At 33.2% G+C, this 16,857-nt stretch overlaps 1 protein-coding gene across 4 annotated transcripts in view; it reads right to left on the bottom strand.

The window, feature by feature from the left end:
- Positions 1-16,857, bottom strand: part of LOC143226068 (uncharacterized) — a 101,816-nt gene that overhangs the window by 8,693 nt on the left and 76,266 nt on the right. For all 4 annotated transcript variants that reach the window (XM_076456518.1, XM_076456534.1, XM_076456526.1 and 1 more), the window contains 3 exons: positions 16,669-16,814; positions 11,177-11,348; positions 5,095-5,207 (listed from right to left, as the gene is read on the bottom strand). In XM_076456518.1, the coding sequence (XP_076312633.1) occupies positions 5,095-5,207; positions 11,177-11,348; positions 16,669-16,814 (431 nt within the window). The remainder of the gene's footprint in view (positions 1-5,094; positions 5,208-11,176; positions 11,349-16,668; positions 16,815-16,857) is intronic.

The raw sequence follows: 16,857 nt of genomic DNA, 5'->3' as shown, positions 1-16,857 counted from the left end.
AACCTTCTCTTTATGGGCTTGTTGGATTACACAATCTTGTGACCCCAAAGTGACCATCAGTTTTCATATTATAACTTTTTATACATTTTTGTATCTTCAAAAATTGATCAAGCTTTCAGTAAGCACTGAAAATATTTTGTACACAAAAAATTAAATTTTTTACTTAAGTATTTTTACCAATATCTTGTCCATAAATATACAGAGTTAGAGTGTTGACTACTCTAAGCATGAAGTACTTTTAATATTAAGATTAAAATATTTTCCTTCCTCTGAAAATTGTCAAATTTCATTTTCTAATAAAGTTTTATATTTTATTTATTATTTTCTCTACCTAGTTCTATATGCATTGGATCATTTTTACTAATGGTGTAACCACCATGAAGAATGTAAAATAAATTACCTTTTTTCTTTCTAGAATGACCAAAAATTGTAACAGAAAACTACAACTGTTTGTTCTAAATAGCTTATAACAGTATACATCTTTTAATATTTAATTATTTCTCTTTGAACCATATCTAATCAATAATACTGCCACACAAGTTGTAAATCTCTTGGCAAATGTGTGGCTGAGTTTACCATATCAACTTATGTAATTCATGAGCTGCTGTAGGCATACCTTGTGAATAATTTTTATTATTATTATTTTCCATTTTCTTACCTAATCCAACCTCATCTAACTTAAGTTTTTAATTTTTATATTTTATTACTCTTATAATAATAAATAAAGAATACACATGAAAAACAAGAAATACAGTACTCACCTGCATATTGATGAAACTTAAGCCTACTATTTTATATTAATGGTAGTACTAAATATTTTTATTTCATTAAATAATAAAACTAATAGCACATAATAATAACATGCAGAACAGTGTCTTATAACTATCACAATTTTTGGCTTTCTAACTTTGTGATAAGGGCAATTAAAAATTCAGCTATGCTTGCTGATGTCAATACAGTGAAAAAAGTTCTCAAGTGGGAGTTAGCCAATTCTCTATATAGAAAACAACATATAACACATAATTTGACAAGTCAAAAGGTTGGCTTTCTTTGTTCAAAACAATATAATATTTAAATGTCAGAGAGAATTATTGGCAACTGTGTTTGATTTTCTAGTTTGTAGCTCTACAGTTACAACAGAAAGTGTTCGTACCCCTGTGTCCAGAGTGGTTTTTTGCTCATAACTTAAAAAGTACCATGAGTAGGCTAATAGAAGTATAATGTATTATAAATATTATACTAACACACATCTACATAAAGTTTTATGTAAATTAAACAACAAATAAACTGTTTATAAACAAATAACCAAAAATAGGAGGAGCAGAAAGTGTTCGTACAGTTCAGAACGTGTGAAAAAACTGATATTCCCGTAAAAATTTTGTTTAGTTTGGAAAATATAAACTACATTATACCATTCTAGAACAAGACACTGGGTTCATAATTATTGGAATTTAGCCAGCAAAACATGTACTTCCAGCAATTTAGCGCCATCTCCGTCATTATCTACTTGGTCATCATGGCGAACAGGAAACGACTGTCCAGTGATTTAAAAACCCGAATTATTGTAAAATACAAGTCTTGTTTGTCTCTTTCCAGTATTGCTACACAACTTAATGTGCACAAATCTACTGCTCAAGCATAATTTCCAAGTTTAAACTTACAGGATAAACTGCTAACCTCCCTCTTTCCGGACGCCCCACCTAAATTCCAGAGAACCAAGAGGAAGGTTCTCAGAGAAGTTAGTAGAAACCCTCATTTAACACGTAATAACATACAGAAACTGGTAAGGGAAACTGGGGTTGAAGTAAGCACCTCTGCAGTTACGAACATGTTACGCTCTTCTGGATTCAAAGCATGCCATCCTCGTAGAACTCCATATTTAAAGCCTGTTCATTTAGAAGCATGATTGAGGTATGCAAGAAAGCATGTAGACAAACCCTTTATCTATTGGAAGAGTATTCTTTGGTCAGACGAGACTAAAATCGAGCTTTTCAGCCACAATGATGTTCACTATATTTTCTGTAAGAAGAAGGAACGAAATCCTCCAAAGAAAACTGTCCCTACAATTAAACACAGAGGTGGCTCGATCATGCTATGGGATTCCTTCAGCTCTTTTGGTGTAGGCAGCCTTCACCGCGTCAACGGAATCATGAAAAAAAGAAGAGTACATTGATATATTAGGCACTTATATCAAGAATGATGCTCGGAACTTGGGGCTTGGGCATCATTGGATCTTCCAGCACGATAATGACCCTAAGCACACATTGACATATGTGCAATCCTGGTTGCAGAGGAACCATATAAGCATTTTGGAGTGGCTATCGCAGTCACCCGATCTCAACCCAATTGAAAACGTTTGGCATGAGTTGAAAACCAGGGTTCATCGGCACTATCCAAAAAACTTGCAAGAGTTGGAAGCCTTCTGTAAAGAAGAATGGAAGAAAATACCAGTCGAGTACTGTCAAACGATCAAGGACGGCTATGAGGAAAGATTGCACCAAGTAATTCACAGCTAACCATTAAAGTAGACACATGAACACTTTCTGCCCCTCCCATGTTTGGTTATTTGTTTATAAACAGTTTATTTGTCGTTCAATTTACATAAAAAAAATTATGTAGATGTATGTTAGTATAATATTTACAATATACCATACTTTCATTATCCTAGTCATGATAGTTTGTAAGTTATGAGGAAAAAACTACTCATGATGCAAGGGTACAAACACTTTATGTCGTATCTGTATAAACAAATAAAACTGGAGGCTATAAAAATTATGCTTTGCCTGAGTAATATCTCTATCCTAAAGAGTAGTTTATGTTAAATTATATACTTTTCAGAAGGATGATAAATATATTAAAGAAGAATGGAGATTGAGGTATTTTAAAAGAAATATCTCATTATAAGGTTAAAACTTATATGATAATAAAGTGTGATTTATTACCTACATTCACATATAAAAAGGCAGTTTAATTAATTTTGAATGTATTTCTCTAAAAAGTCATGATATGCACACTTTGACCTGACTGTAGCGAAAGGGTTAACGCAACTAAATAAATATTGGTAAATTATAAAATCTGCAAACTAATTTGTACTGACAATTAAAAATAAATGGATTCACAACAAATGCATGTATTTCAAAGTTTAAATCAAATAATGTATATACTATTTCTGTAAGTGTTATATTTAAGAGAAATTACCTCTTAAGAGAAAAATACACATTTAGCATGTTTTTTCATATCTACAAAATACATAATTGCTGAATGGCAATTTGCTATTAAACAAATGGTTTATTTTAAATGAAACCAGTTTTTTAAATTTCTTATAATGCACAAAACCTACCCTCAAATCAGGCCTCGACAAATATCTTCAGATTTAGGAGCTGGCCCAAAACTCAGAAGCCAGATGTGTCTAACCTAATTTCACTATTGTTTGTTATGAGAAATGGAGCTACATTAGTGTCTCAATTATCAGCATCTTCATTATCTGCAATCCTTCTCAAAATAATTGTGCCATTACAAGTTTAGACAACAATTTACATGTTTTGTAGAAATTGTCACTCAGCAATTACCTTTAGTTTCAAACGTTCAGGTGTTGCATGATATCTGGAGTTATCACATCCAGGATCTAGTGTATGTTCAAATCACAATTCTGCTGTTTTATTTTCAGCTGTTAAGACAGGAATACACAATATCTGTAACTTGGTTAGCTTTATTTGATTAGTGATTGAAATCATACAAAATAAGGCTCCTTATAGATTTTACTCAACTTCAACTGTTATCCATTGTTCTATGCTGAAAGGAGGGCCCCCTTTAACTGCAAATGCATGTTCAGGTTGTGTCATGGTGTCACCCAGACATGCATTTCCTCTTTTCTACAAATAATTGGTATCTTCAGCCTGTTTTAACAAAGGCTTTTTTTGTAATAATTCCTAAGCACAGATTTGTGCAATTTTTTTAAGGCATTGATGCACTTCTGTGTTTATAGCAGAAAAAGTGCTAAAAATTTAGGAGCTACTTACATATATGATAACAATTAAGTTAAACTAAAATGGAAATAGGCAATTCAAAGACACTGAGTGTGGATGACCAATCTTGGCTTACTTGGCTTTTGTGATTAGTTGTAGGGGAAGAGGTGGCAACCCCTAGTTTGAAACACATACAGCTGTATGAGCAAATTTTCACTTTTTATTCAAGCAAAATTGGAAGCAAAAAATGTAGTGATTCAAGGAATACTCATAATCCCATTTGGAAAAAAATTGTACAGCCTCCCTCTGAAAAATCCTCCCTAAAATTATGTGATTTTGATTGTGATGACTTTCGCAGCTTTTCATAATAATTGATTAAACAACAATAATATGTTACTGACTGAAAACAAGGAACTTGAAAATATTGAAAAATTTTATTTAGATTAATCAATGGGCTATCTAGTGGGATGTTATCCATGATTGTTTGCTATCTCCTAGACCAGCATAGATAGTCAAGACACAAGTGTATATTTATTTACTTTCACAGCAATGAGTGCACGCTAATGATCACATGATACCAACAACATTGATAGTATTGACTGAACTAACTACCTTTGGTTCTGTCTGAGTCTAAACAAATGCACTGATTGGTTGAATTGGGAGAAAAAAGAAAAACAAAACAGCATGAAGAATGCAAAAATAGTTCCAGACTTCCAAAAGTCTAGAATTATTCTAGATTCAATTTCTACTTAGCACACCTGTATGCATGAATAAAACTGGAGAAAATTCTAAGAGCCACAATGAAATTTTTAGTTACCTAGAGGACCTGATATCTGGTATTTGTTGAGGTCTGTTTAAAATATATTGATAATAGGGCTAAACATTAGTGAAAGACATTTTTGTCTAATTAAAATTGCAAATTATATAAGTATAAATTATTTGAAAAGTAATAATTATACCTCTTTAATTGTAATGTTTAGAAAATGTGTAGGTTCAAAAAAATCAATTAAAGAAAACAATATAAAACCCTATAACCTGAACACTTTTGAAAGGTGGACCTTTTCTTGTCAGAGCTTCTCTGAGAAATTTCTTTTATGGTATTTATAAAATATTTCATTTATTATCTTACCTGGTAAACCATCTGGCTAAGAGTAAAAACATTATGGATATGAAAAGGATAATTCCAAGAGCTGTAAAGTGGTAGTCACTTGGGATAACCTGCCAGAAACCTCTTACTGGTGACTGAAAGTGAAAAAGAAAACCTTAAAAGTGTAATTCATTAAATAATGTTGCACAATGTAATTTTATTCTTCAGGTATATTGTGTTATAAATTTCAAGATGTCAAACATGTATAATAGAACACTTTTCTCTGAAAGCAAGTGTTACTAAATTATCATTACACCTTCACTTGATCGTTTTCATTTTTGCTCATTTATTTACTAATCTTTATGTCTACTCTACCTCACATACATCATACCAACGTGCAACATCCTCAACTTATCTCCTGTCATTTCATCTCTTCACTATCTATCTTCATTATCATACAACTTGCATCATCACTTCAAGTAGATTCACCAGTATAGAGGGCAAAAGGTAATATATTACATGCTGCAACCTAAAACCACACCCAAAATAACACCACCACATAATACAAATACATGAATACTTAGTTCTTACATTGAAGTAAATATGATAGATAAATGTAGCTTGTACACAAATAATATATAAAAGGTGAAAAAGGAAGGAGATGAGAGAAAAAAATTATTGTAATTCAGAAAAACCTTCAAGTTGAATTAATATTGGTACATTCAATTTCTTTCAGTAATTTTTTAAATTTGTTGACATCAATAACTTCTGTTCTTTTCTTTGGAACTTTTAATGATTTTTTTTCTCTTTTCTGCTTGTTATAACTGCAGAATATTGCATATAACCCAGCCATGCATACATGAATTTCATACCATATATGATTTCAATTTCATCAGCAAAGTTTGATATCTAACTTCACATTAGCAACTGGAAATCATTAGATAGTTCTATCAATTAGTATACATAAATGTTCTTTTTCTTTTGGTATTTATCCACTGCTGCATCCTATATCTCATAATGCTTTTACTTCATTTTCACCAACATATTTATTACAATCTGGCATTTGATTATCCAGTGTTGGCTCTCTCTCTCTCTATGCTTCTTGTATGCACCACTCACTGGTATTGAGTTTCAATTAACAAGCAATCCTTATTAATACAGTAGATGACTGGGTTTTTGCCTCCAAATACTTCTTGACAGAAAACGATGTTGTTGTTTTTTCGTTTTTTTTTTGTTTTTTTTAAAGCATCTACTTTTGATTTAACCAACCATAGTTTGGTTCTACTTTACTCTGTAACTTCCATCATTATATCTTTTTCATCCATTACTGTTTGAATATAATACTTCAGCTGACTTATGATACTGATGCTTTACTTAACACACTTCAGCAATGTGATCATTCCGACTGCACAGAAAACTTTTCTGTTGTGCATGAGTTGTTCCATAAGCTATTACTTCTTTGTAGAGGAAACTATGTTTTGCCTCAAACATATTTAACTCTTATTTTACTCTACCATGTGTTTTCACATATAGTTTGATCAATTTCATCATTTTTTTCAGATCCTTCAATCTTCTCTCCTTAAAAAAACTCTCTATCACTGATACATCTGATGAAAGCTTAAAACTCTGCAACACCTACAACAGCTAATGGAGCTATACAATCCCACAAGACTTTAGGGCCAGCTCAATGATAAATATGCTAATATGCAGCAACCAGCAATGCATCTCAATATATGGAGTTAGTTATAATTGTTCAGACATATTTTAATTGTTTTCTGTATTACCTAGAGAATTTAGTTGATTTTTGTTTTAAAAAATCTAGATTGGCAAATCAATATGAGGTTAAATTCCCTTGGCAATATCTATTACTTGACACTCTTCACCTACATCAGTTTACCCTCTAACCTGGTACTTTATATAAGCACCTCAATCAGAGAATGATATCAGTTTGTTAAGCTTGACTCAATCTGCAGTTTCTAACACTGGCTCTTAGGGGGAAAGAAAGACAGAATAATATGAGTGAAGTATTATTGTAAATACATTTTTTATTTAAAAAAATGTTAACTTTTAAAACATTTTTACCACTCACAATACAGCTACAATCCCACACTGAGAAAGTGTAGGGACTGGTGAGAGTTTTATCAATATAGAAAGCATCTGCACAGATCATGAGTATGTAAACAGAAGCTGATACACTAGTGAAGGAATAGCACTACATCCAGAATAGGTATGCACTTCACCTGCAACTTAATTCATGTAATGTCGGTGAAATTTTACTTGATTTATCATCACTACTGTATATTCCCTGACCAAATAGCTGAGGTTCCACTACTCTAGAATGGAATTATAGAGCTATGATTCTTACATCCCATGTTGGTGGTGAGGACAATTGGAACTTAAGATATATACATATACACACACACACAATATATTTACACTTATGAGTGAATCCCAAACTGTAGTCATAGAGCAATGTTTTTCAAGCCATCAGAATCAAAGATAAGATGGCAAGTAACACTAAAGTGGACAAAACTTCTCCTTAACCTGAAGATGTCCCAAAGACAACACCTCAGACTCAGAATGATGGGATCTTGTATGCCTTACTCAACATGAGGAAACAGAATTCATCCAGTCTGGAATTATGAACACTTATCCTCACTCCCCAACCATGTGGGCAAAGTAAATTCCATTTGCCCACAGAAGTATGAAAATGACATTAAAAATCTTTGCTCAACCAAGGAATTATGAGGCTACTTGGTATTCGAAATTATAAGGAGACAATGGACACTTTTCCAAGAAGAATGTACCAATCAAATATTGATAAAAAAAAAAGAAAAAAGGGTCACACTCAATCCAACTGAATACCTGAGCATCAAATTTGAACCAGAATTATGAACAGGCTACAGTACAGTCTGGTACCTCTACTACTGATATATGGGAAAAAATATAGGGTTTGGTTTGTTTTGAATGTTGTGCAAAGCTACTTAAGGGCTATCTGTGCTAGCCATCCTTAATTTAGCAGTGTAAGATTAGTGGGAAGGCAGCTAGTCATTACAAACCACTGCCAACTCTTGGGCTACTATTTTAACAAAAAACAGTGGGATTGACTGTTATAATGCCCCCACAGCTGAAAAGGTGAGCATGTTTGATGTGACGTGAATTCAAACCTGCAACCCTCAGATTGTGAGTCGAGCCCTGTAACCACCTGGCCAAAAATACAGGGACATGGGTAGGAGGGTCCCTAACTTTGCCCTCTTCTCCAAGAATGGAGAAATTCACTTTAACAGTCTGGAGGAGAAACCTCTGTCCACTACTCCCAGTGACTGGAAACTGGGTGTGGTAAGGATTCCCTAGCTCCATTAGTAAAATCTGTGGGGTAATGTGTGTCAGAAAGTCCTGAGGAACTGTACTCTGGAAAAGTACAATAGGTGAACCAAGTTCCCTACGTTTTTAAAAGCAAACCAGCCTTGATTTATTCCATCCAATGGTTGGCAGGAACAGGCAGCACCTCCCTTATACTTTACTCATGACACTTCCAATATAGTACAGTAACAAAACCCATTAACTTCTATGTGGTCTCATTTCTACAGAGCTTACATTGAATTAGTAGTTACTATTGCAGAATTGGTTGATAAAAGTGCATCTGCCTGGGCAATACTCATCACAGAATGGGATTCTGTGAAAATGAGGTAAGGGACCCTGAAAGGTTGCAATGAAAATACTCACCCTTTTGTATAATCTTGTGGAAGTGGTTGAGATAACTACAGGAAGTAGTCAAAAACCATCAGATAAAGATACTTCCAGATCAAGCAAACAATCTAAGATATTAAGTATTAGGGAGGTCCACATACCAATTTGAACATTTTCATCCAGCATCTGGGCTGCTAATTAGATGTAACTCACAGTACATTCCTTGCCTTTAAAAAGAGTATAGATTAAAATGTTATTGTCTAGCATCTCTAAAGGCATTAGTGCAGAAGAAAAACCTTTCAAGACACTCAGTGAACATAACAACAACCAAAAGTTGATTAGTCTTAGAAGTGAAAAGAAGTAATCAGGTGAATCAGTGTAAAGAATTTATTCCTTTCCTTGTATGACAGTGTCTTGGGTAAGAAATATATGAGGATGCAGACAGAATAATAAAGTGTTCTGTGGACAAATAGTGAAAACTACTCTGAGAAGCAATGTCTGTCGGTCCGCAGCAATGAAAAAATAATCCTTTAGGATAGTAAGGAATCTAGAGAGTACTGGGGACTCCAAAAGTATTTTGTTGTAAATATCAAACAATAGTCAATAAGGCAGGGCAATTGTGAAAGATACAAAAACCTTTACCAGAGAGCCAGGTCAAAAACTACATTCCCATCAAAGTGGGTTCAACCTCCTCTCAATACACCATTGTCGATATATTTCCAGAGAATAGCCCAGCTATTGCAGAGACTTAGTGAAGTAATCAATATGTACTGGTTGCCACTGATTATTTCACTTTGTATGGTAAAGCATATTCGTCAGTCAAAACATTAGAATAGTCTCTTGCTAAATTATGGATGTCATGTTTTGGTACCCCTGACAAAATTCATATGGATTAGAGAACTAATTTCAACATTCAGTTATTCTCTAAGTTGCACACAGTATTTGGGTGGTAAAGACATGTACTACTTTTTGTTGCCTCCAGCTGAATGGTTTGGTGAATTGGATAATACGGTGTTCTCCGTTAACCCATTTAGAATGAACACTTACAACAGTATATGCAATAGAACAATGGTCAAGTGACTGTTTGTTCAACATGCTAATGTTTGGATGGGAAATTACATTCTCTGTGGATGTGATGTAGAATCCAACTAATTCTACAGTACCAGAGATGTATGTGTAGTGGATGTGAACAGCACTGGCAAGTACATATGAATTCCCATGTCAAAAACTAGGAAAGACTGATATATTTTTCTGTTTAATTTTAGGCAGTTTTGATATTTTATACAAATATTTGATTTGAAAAACCTTTAGGTTATACTTCTTACACACTACTTTGCCTTATGAACAGGCTATCACATCACACATACACCTCTGAATCTCTCATTTAGATGTATTAACTACCATTGTAAAAAGAACATAAAACAAAAGTATAAAAAACAAACTGCACTTAAATGTCCTGGAATTAATATTAAGATAATCTATAGCATATATTATACATAAAATAAAAACGTTAAATTCAAGTTGAGAAAACAGATCAACAAATACAGAAGGGGAAAGAAAAAAGAAATGTAACAAACTAGTTTCACATGGATATAAATGTAAAAACAATAAACGACCATGTGCACTCACAAACAATATTTAATATGTACATGTATTAAAGCAGTCCAACAGACTGTGAAAAATCCCATTGTGCAATAACCAATAATTGTCCAGCTCTGGAAAAGCAAAAATTAAAGAACAAACAAAACAAACTACTTGCACATCTGGGGTTAAATCACAAAAGAATGCAGTAAGGATTCCCAGAAAACACACACTTGATAAAACTAAGAAATATAATTATAAAAGAGATGACAACAAACAGAGGATGGGAAGGTCGAAAAGTTTTTCCTGGGACCAACTGCCCACCACAGGATCATGAGAATAGCAACAAATAGGTGCACAGAATATTTCAACTCAGGGAAACATTTAAATAAACATTAATCATGCCTTCAATCGCATATATATATATATAAATATATTTAGGAAGGGGGGCACATACCAATTCTTCACTTAGGATGCACAATGTCTTTTCACAGCCATGCTTTATGGATGATTGGCATAAGGTTAATTTAACAAATCAATAATTATAAAGTAGCATTAAAGTAATTCACTGGCAAATAATGTTATTCTATTTGAATGCAAAACAATAAAAAGTAGCGAAGAAACACATAATGCCCCACGTAAGAAACTAAAAAAAGTTATGCTGAGCATACACTCAATTATAAGCTTCCGTTTGTAAATTTTCACTTGTACAAAATTAATATTTTATTTTTAGGATTTATATCAAATTTTTTTCCTTCAGTAACAGCTGTAAAGAATATGAAAAACGAATTTACAATTTTAAGTAACAGATCAACAAAAAACCAACAACTGTGCAGAGATGTTTGTTACTTACCAAACAAATATATAAACTTTCTGTACCATTTTGTCCAAGAAATGAGTAAAAAAATTCTTTAGAAAAGCTGCTGACCACAAAATTCACAAAAAGAAGAAATGGAAGAAGTAATCCAACAAGTCCTAAGAGAATTACTCTGCTGCTTGCATCAAAGTTATAAGCCTTTGCTTTACTGTAAAAAGAAAGTACACGGAAGAATAAAAACATATAAATTAATAAAAGAAATAAAAATTTATTTCTATGAAATTCAAAATTTTTCTTGAAAAATAAAACAAGAAGTTAGTCTTAGACCAATAGAAAACTATTTTGAAGGCAAAATATACACCATTTTAGGATACAACCTAATTTAAATCTACATAGTGTGTTTGCTGGAAAAAGTTAACTTGACATTTGGAATACATTTACAAAAGCTTGGGAAATATAAAAATTTAAATTGGACTTAATTGTAGTTAATTGTAGGATTTTTTATTCAGTTTGTTAATATGTTGGTCAGTTGTTTTGGCTTTATAAATATTGAGTTTCTCTTTAATGCAGTATGTAAGATTTGGGAGTAGTTACGAATTTATACTGAGATATGTATTTAATTCCAAAATTGTAAAACTTGAAATAGGAGAAAAAAACGTTCTATTTTTTTTATTAAGCAGAATATTTTTCACATTACTATATTAAATAACCAAAAATAACACACCCAATGGCAGAAGCCATTACAACATTTATGTCAAGAGTGGGATGACTTTGGTAAAACTAAAATAAAATGTAACTTCAAGACATTTATGTAAAAGAGAGAGAAAAATTCACTAAAATGATGAAACAGTGGAAAGAAGATGAAGAAAAAACAGAAAACTTGAAGAATACCAGTAAAAAGGCATCAAAAACATTAATAAAATAAATTAAGCAGTACAAAAAATGTTAATACAAAAAAAAAGACTTCTAGAAATTGAAATAGCATATACAAGGATTAAACCCACCAACCTCTTTTTCTCACCTGCTTGAGATATTCAGTTTGAAACACTATTAGCAAAGAAATATGGAATAGTCAAACCAACTTTGCCTAAACCTGTAACCACAACTGCTGTGCCTCTTATGATCACAGAACCTTCCTGGACTGCTCAAGCTATATCAAATTACTAGCATTAAAAAAGCAAGAATCCAGTAGATTATAATGGAAAGATACCTTGGAAAGCATATGAGACAAAGTTTGAAATAGTTTCCAATGTGAATGGGTGAAAGAGTTAACAACAGGTCCAGGATACCTTGGAAAGCATATGAGACAAAGTTTGAAATAGCTTCCAATGTGAATGGGTGAAAGAGTTAACAACAGGTCCAGGTTTAATAACATCAAGTAAACTTTCAACAAAGTCATAATAACTACCATGGATTAGTGGCTCCCTTATCAAATATATATGGAATGCCATATCAAAAGTTTTTAATACAACATTTAAAAGTTAAGTAAGGAAGAAGAACAAGACATCAACTGAACTTGCAAAAAATGTTAAAAGGCTTACCTAATTATTTTAATCAGGTGCTGCATGTGAAATGATGCATTCATTAGGATGATACTAATTCATAGATTATATAGTATACAAGCATATTATATGTTTTCAATCCCATTATTTAATATACAAATGTTTAACATTTTTGTATACATGGTTTGTGTAGTTACAGAATATATTAATAAAAATAGTAGCAAAGCTTTCTTCTTGCCATTGTTATATGGTTTATGTCTGTTCAGTGGGGGGCTCCAAAATGTTTGCATCCTGTTCTAAATTGATGTTATTGTCTACATGCATGGAGTAGTTATTGAGCAAATGCCTGAGTGGTAACAAAGAAGGTGGCATAAGACTGGACAAACATGTACAAGTTGTTATTCTGGTCTATACAAGTTGAACATTTGTTCATCAAAATATAAATACACATCTGTTTTGTATAAAAAGGAGAGTGCTTTTGGTATAATCTTTTTGAAATAGATCAATACTTTGTTCAAACACTTTCTCTGTACTTGATGTAGAGTTATATCTTGTCACATGTTAGAAATTATAGGGCATTAAATTGTTTGACTGTCAGGAACTTATATGAAGCAGACATTATCAGAACAGCAGGGCACCCCAATGTATTGTATCACTGGACTACAGGAAACACTGTTCCAGGAAAGTGTACTAGTAGATGCCAAAACATCTACTTCCAGCAATGACCATGCTTTTATCAGGTTAACATGTCAAGATTGAAAGAAATCTTGCAACACCTCACAACATGAATGACAAGGTATGATAGCTTTAACCATGCCATCCATTGGTGGTATGGTCCAGAACAGACATGCTTATGAAGCAATTATTGTGAGGTAGAAAATCTCCAACTGATCTTGTGGAACATCCAATCTCTATGGTGGTCATGCAAAGCCATGGACGAGTGTGCGATGTCAACATAGCATACAGTGCAGATTTTGTTGTTAATGAACATCTGACTAGAAACCACTCACCACAGAGTGTGATTCAAGAGATGAAGTCAAATAAAGGATCACCTGTAAGAAAATAAAGCATGAAGAAAGATTTACCCAGTGTTTTAGATCCAGAGAAGTGTGGCTACAGGTGGTAGGCAATACCCCAAAGATGCAGAAACTGTGATGCAATGGAAATAATACTTATAGTCAGTGACTTTACCATGAAGTGGTGGTCAACATTCCCCATTGTAAAAGCTCATCTAAAGGTTGACTAAGATGATAAGCAAGGGAAAAGGTGGAGAGGCAGACTATATGTGAGATAGAATGGAAGATGGGAAAAGGACAAGAGGAAAAAGCCAACAGGAGAAAACAATGAATCCAACTGATGAGTGTAAAGGGAGAAAGATCCTGAGAGGAGGGTAACCCGGGAATATATAACTGGGAGTGGGAACCCTTGAAAGAAACTGTGCAGGCAATATAATAACAAAGGGCATGCATAGGGCATAGAACTCTATCCACATCAGGATGAGGGTAAAACAAGAAAGAGCATAAAGGAAAATGGGCAAAATGGAGGAGTTACACTCATGAAGCTCCAACACTGACTGAAGAAAGGAATCATTTGTAGAAAGGAGAAGACATGTAGGGTGGTAGAGTGGGCAAGAGATAGTTATAGTGAATATATGTGACTGATGCCACCCACAGCTCAAATGGGGAAGAGATAGGTGAAACAAAGAATATGAGACAATGAGCTCAAACAGAGGTAAAGTAATGGAATGGGGTACAACAGTAACATTCTGATCTGGAAGAACCAGATACAGTAGTGGCCAACATATCAGGAAAGAATGGAATGAAATGGTGAGGACATGGGAAGAAAAACTCTGTGGCAATGAAAAAAGAAGAGAATAAGCTAAAGTAAACAGCACCCAACATTAGAAACAAGACCTCCTCACCATGAACCATACAAAAACTAGGCATGAAGTGCAGGAAGCTGAACTAGCAACTGTGATCAATGAATAGGAATATGGAGATAAGCATGGGAGATATTCAACTCTGTCACTCTAAGACCTAATGATGAGTAAGGTATGATTCCATGGAAAAGTGGGAGTATGAACTTATAGAGTGAGATGAAACAGGTCAATGACCAGCCTCCTGGACCCAGCCATTTTGAGAACTAGTAACAGGTAGGAGGAAAGCCCCCAAATCATGCAAGGCAGGTTTGATAGCTTGGAGCATGAAGCAGGCTACAACCATCTCAGATGAATGCTGGTGTGAACAGGGATGATTAGAGTCCCAAAGAGAAAGCACAACCAATGGAAAAACCTGGGAGGGTGGGTGAAAAGACTATTCCATGGGCAGAAAATGCTCCAGCTGAGAAAGATAGTCTGCAACCAAGTTGTAGTGCCTGGTAAATGTCAGGCAACAAGACAAACACATTGAGAATTGGTTCAATAAAAGAGGTCCAATGTCTGAAAGCAAAGGGTACAGGATCAAATAACCCCTTGTTAGTTGATACTGAAAACAACCATGGAATTGTTGAAAAGGATCATAATGAAATTACTCACAAGGAGAGGTAAGAATTCAAAGCATGTCTAACAGACTGCCAGAAGTTTGAATGTATTGATATAGAGAGAAAACTCATCCTGGATTTGTGTGCCTGATATGAAATTGTCATTGAGAGATGCTCCCAAACTAGAGAAGGAAGTATTGGTGAAGAAATACAGGTCTGGTTAGGGTGTGGAAGTAATGAAACATTAAAGGTGGTACTGGATCAGTCCAGCCATCAAGATAATTCCTCGACTAGAGAAGTGGACAGGTGAAACATTAAGTCAAAGGTTCCTGTGAGTAGTTACACTGGCTGTAAGGACCAATGGAGAAGTTGCATATACATGCAACCCAAAGGGATAATATATGTATTAAGACACTAAATAAATGTTTCATTCTGTTGTCACTAATTATGACTTTCCTTTGAGTTGCATGTAAATTTCCTTGAGTTGGTGACCTCTCTGCTACAACAATTTGCACATCATTAGTACCTTCAATAGTATTATAGTAATTCATTATCTTAATTGGCCACTCATTTCTTGTTCATGAAACTAAATTTTATTTGAACAATAACTACAGGAGAACTTGAGAATAAAAACAAGATACTAAAAATATTTTCAGTAAATCTGAAAGAAATTTGCTCTTTGTAAGATAAGTAGATATATGAGAATGAACTGTTATAATTTTTATTACATAAAAAAGAATAACTTCTCAGAAGGCAATAACCACATATAACCACACATAAGGTTAGCTTTCATTGAGTACTTTTTATTTTTGATGTGAGCTTGGTTAAATGTTATCATTATAAAATTGTATATGAAATTATAATGTAAGATAAATGAAATGTACGACCTCAATGTAAAGGGCTATCTTCTCCTAAAATGAATGATAATTATTACTTAAAGGTGGCAGTTTGTTCTAGTAATTACTGATCATCGTATTTTATCTCATTGAAAAAAAAAAGAGAAAAAAGTGAAAATTTTCTGAAAAAGGATTTTTCTGGGAAGTAGTGCACAGGAAAAGTATTTGGATTGTGCCAATACAAACTGTAATGTTTTTATATATTAAAAGTGATATTATTATTGAAAAAAATAAGTTTTTTTTAAAAACTCCACTTTTTTAGTAGTATATTTACACATTACATCAATAAAGATAAAATCAAACCCTCACATACAGTCCCAGTGAAAGTTGGTTTCTTGTTATGAGGATAGTACTTCTATTTAAAATTGTTTTCTGCAATAAATAAATAAATGTTGCACATATTGTAGTTATTTTTGTAACTGTCAGAATTTTAAATGGTGAAAGTGTGGGTTTTTTAATAGATTTTTTGTTCATAATGCCAATAAAAATACAGATAAAAATAGATACATATATTCTTTCTATGTCTATTACAGAAAGAATATGATTTACAGTGAGTTGATAGTAACTAAAAATAATTTTAAACTGAACAAATAAAAATTAACTTCTTAAGCAGAGGCAGAAAATGTAGAGAAATTTCAAAAGAAACCCTTACTTATCTTCTTCAATACGAGCATTAATAAGTTCAGCCACATGCTCACAGTCTTTTTCTAGAGTATTCAGCATATTTTGAATAGTTCGATTGATGGTTTTTTCTATGTCTTTACAAACTACGTCTATCTGATTAACACAGCGGATATACTGATAATTGGAAGAATAATAAGGGAAAATAGTTAATATATAA

The sequence above is a fragment of the Tachypleus tridentatus genome, chromosome 1, assembly GCF_004210375.1.
Source record: "Tachypleus tridentatus isolate NWPU-2018 chromosome 1, ASM421037v1, whole genome shotgun sequence".
NCBI lineage: Eukaryota > Metazoa > Arthropoda > Merostomata > Xiphosura > Limulidae > Tachypleus > Tachypleus tridentatus.
This window is presented reverse-complemented; position numbering and strand designations above follow the sequence as displayed.